This window comes from Sesamum indicum, linkage group LG3 (genome assembly GCF_000512975.1).
Source record: "Sesamum indicum cultivar Zhongzhi No. 13 linkage group LG3, S_indicum_v1.0, whole genome shotgun sequence".
In the NCBI taxonomy this organism is placed as follows: domain Eukaryota; kingdom Viridiplantae; phylum Streptophyta; class Magnoliopsida; order Lamiales; family Pedaliaceae; genus Sesamum; species Sesamum indicum.
This window is the reverse complement of record NC_026147.1, coordinates 2,208,780-2,212,432: the sequence shown is the minus strand read 5'-3', so window position 1 is coordinate 2,212,432 and position 3,653 is coordinate 2,208,780. Positions and strand designations below refer to the sequence as shown.

At 32.7% G+C, this 3,653-nt stretch overlaps 1 protein-coding gene across 1 annotated transcript; it reads right to left on the bottom strand.

Annotated features, from left to right (window-relative positions):
- Positions 2,309 to 3,361, bottom strand: LOC105157028 (transcription factor PRE3-like). The gene is made up of 2 exons (XM_011073323.1): positions 3,230 to 3,361; positions 2,309 to 2,458 (listed from the first exon to the last, which is right to left on the bottom strand). Exons 1-2 carry the CDS (start codon positions 3,359 to 3,361, stop codon positions 2,309 to 2,311), a joined length of 282 nt encoding a protein of 93 aa, XP_011071625.1.

Genomic DNA, 3,653 nt, shown 5'->3' with positions numbered 1-3,653 from the left:
CTCATATTAATAGTTCCAACGTACTTTGTTCTGATGGTGCTGATGAGACCCATGATCATCTTTTTTTTTTTTTTGCTACACTTATTCGCGTGGCTGCTTGATTGTGATTCGACTCACACTTCAATTTGATTGGCCCAACCGAGCTTGGGTTACTGATATCTTATGGGCTGCTCGCAGATGGAGAGGCAAACACTATATTTCTACGGCCTACCGCGCTCTTTTAGCCTCGTGTTGTACCATATCTGGTGTGAGCGTAACATTAGGCGATTTAATGGAGTACATAGAGATACACGCACTGTGGGTACGCTGATGGTTCGAGATGTGTAGCAGATGATTCTTAGTGTAGAATTACCTACTGCTATTAGCACTTGTGCATTTTATCGCTTATGAGGGATTCCTTGGTCTGTCGAGAAAACAGCTTGATTAAGTAAGATGTATTGTACTATTATACTTCTTTTACTTAATGAAATTTACCTTTACCGAAAAACATTCATATTTTTTAAGTACCGAAATTCAATTTTTAAAAAGTGTGTTATTTTATCCAAAAAAAAAAAAAAGAAATGAAAAAAGTGTGTTTTATTGATAACTATAAACATATTAAACGAAAATTGGTTTACTCACTTATAACTATTAAAATATGACAGTATAAAGAAGTAATAATTATTAAAAATTTAGGATAAATTACAACCATTTCTTCTGAAATTTGGTATAATTACAAATAATTCTTTATTTTTTAAAAAATTATAAATACCTCCTAGTTTTAGCATTCGTCTAACAACAAGCTCATTCCATCGAATTTCCATCCAATTTTTGTGGTGATTGATCAAAATGCCTTTTTAAATTATAAATTATTATTTTATATATATTTTTATAATTTTTTGAAATATTTTTATGAACTAATATTCTCTGTAGATTATTTATTTTACACACCCTATTTTTTTTTGTATTTTTTCAAATATTCTTTTTTCTAAAAAAAATTCATCAAGGGTAAAATAGTAATATTCACTTCATCATTTAGGGACTACATAATTATTTTCAATTTGAGAAAGGTATTTATAACTTTTCAAACAGTTAGGGAGTATCCATAAATATGCCAAACCTTACGGGAGATAGTTATAATTTACCCAAAAATTTAATATTTGACAACCTTCTCAAATCTAACTTGTCATATAGATGCTACTTAGATTAATGCATTACAAATTCAAGTAACTCAAACTTAGTATTTAAATATATGATTCCGCATATGAGAACTTTGGGTCATGTCGACAGCATGTTTGGGAAAGGAAATTTGAAAAAAAAACGTTAACATTTCAATGCTCAAGTCAATAAATAGTTATAAGAAGATGCAACTAAGCAAGCTAAAATAAGAAGAAATGTTTGAAGTAGATATGATAATCAATGTTTTAAATCCCAACTTGGCTCAAACAGTCGGACCGTCCGAATCGTCACCAGGCCCACAAAATGGGCTGGTTGAAATCAGAAAATTGGAGGAGTTAAAAAAACCACTTTTTTTTTTTTTTTTAATGAAAACCGTTTGACCCAATGGTTCAATAGGTGAACTGTGTGACTGGGTATTTGATTGAACCGGTTGGATCAATAATTAAGTGCAAATACATGATAAAATCTTTAATTTTTCTTCTAAATGTATTATTTTTATTAAGTACCCTAGTTTTATGTTATTTCTGAAAGGATAATAGATTATTTCTAAAAATGTGTGTTGGATTTATCATGACCAATAAGTAGGCCCAGGCACAAGTCCACTCTCACCTGGATGGTTCAAGCCCATGCCACCCCCCCCGGCCCACTTCAGCGTCCCTCTCTGGTTCATCTCCCCCGTTCTCACTACTGCTTTATCCCATGGCCTTTTGGACTTTCACCATTGCCTCCTTCCTCCTTTCGCTCTCAACCAGTGCCACTATATATCAAGTGGTCAATTTTTCATTGTGGCTAAGAAAGACAATATCTTCCCTTCTCCTCTCTTATTTCTATTCGATTGAAAAGAGTTTTATGTGAACCCTAAGTGTTAGTTCAATTACATTCCCACTCAATTCCCGCATATATACCATTCACCCCCTGAACGTGTTAATTTTTTTTAATTTTAAAAATTTTCTAGAGCGTATAATTAAACGTGTTAAATATTTTCGATTATGTGAATATTTTAAAGATTTCGTAAAATTAAATTAAAAATATTGAACACATAATCTGTTAGTCTAAAAATATAATTTCGCCCATTAAATCTGGAAAAGGGGAAATGAATTTGAGGCAAAATAAATGTTTAAACAAAATGAAATAAATAAGAAGCACGACTTTATTGCATAAGCAAACTTCTAAGGAGAGCCGCATGATTAGCGTCGGTGGTCGCCAACAATTCCGACAGCCGTTCGCTCAAGTCGTCCACCTCTCTCTCCAAGCTCCTAATGTAGTTACATGTCTCCTGCAACACTTTACCTGCTGACCTCTGCAAAAATAATATTAAAAAGATTCAATCCTACGCAATTTCCCAATATTTAATTAATTAAAAGACGGAAAAAAACACACAGTGACGATACTTTTTATGGGATAAACACACTTTAATTTCACCACATAAAGTTTGAATATATTATTAAAATTTTTTGTCCTGTAACTTAAGTTGTTTGGCCTTTTCATCCTTTAATTTTCTAGGGTAGTATTTTGGTCTTCCATCTATTTAATTTTTTAATTACAATTCTTTTTTTGTCAGAGTTTATTCCATTAGAGAGAAGGGTAAACTCCAACAAAAAAATGGACTGCAACTGCAAAAATTTGAACGATTCAAAACTAAAATGTTATCCTAAAAAGTTAAATAAAAATAATACTGAAAAAAATGAGTACCTACGTAGCCTCAATTTAGTGATGTGCATATACATTTTCTAGCAAGAAGGGTGATAGAAAAAAGAATTTAAAAAAATAACTAAATCTGTAAATAATGTATATTATAGGACCAAAAATACTAACGATCTATAATTACAGAATTAGCTAAAACGTAATTTTGCATTCATAATTTACTCCTATGTCTTTTAAAATAAAGCAATTTATTTCTTTAGACAGGGAGGTAAATTACTATTTTTCTATTACTGTGATAATTTGCTTATTTGCAATATTAGGTAAATAGGATTGAACCCTTAAAATTAATATAATATATACATTCTATATATTAGGAAGAGTGAAATACAAATGAAATATAGTTTAAAAAAGATATAATTAAAATGACCTTATCTGATCGGCTGTTGTGCATCTCAGGAATCAGCTGGTGCAACTGAGAGATGAGTTCGTTGATCCGATCCTCGCTGATTCGTGAAGATCCCGGTGAGGAGTTCTTAGACCGTGATCTTCGGCTGGACATCTTATGATTATGTATGTGTAGGGTTCGATCAAGATCAGAATGTCAGAAACTAGGTATGCTGTCTAGTAGAGGAAACTAACTATAGAGTGAGAAGTAGATACAAAAACACAGTAGTAGGTGAATTTATAGTGCAGTAGCATGATCATATGCAATGAGGAGCTGGGCTTCTCTTTAAATAGGGTTTGGGTGGGGTGGGGGGGGGGGGGGGGGGGGGGGGGGGGTGGAGAGAGAGAGAGAGAGAGGTTGAAATTGTAGATGCTCATGTGCCAAACTGTCTTAACTATATGTTCTG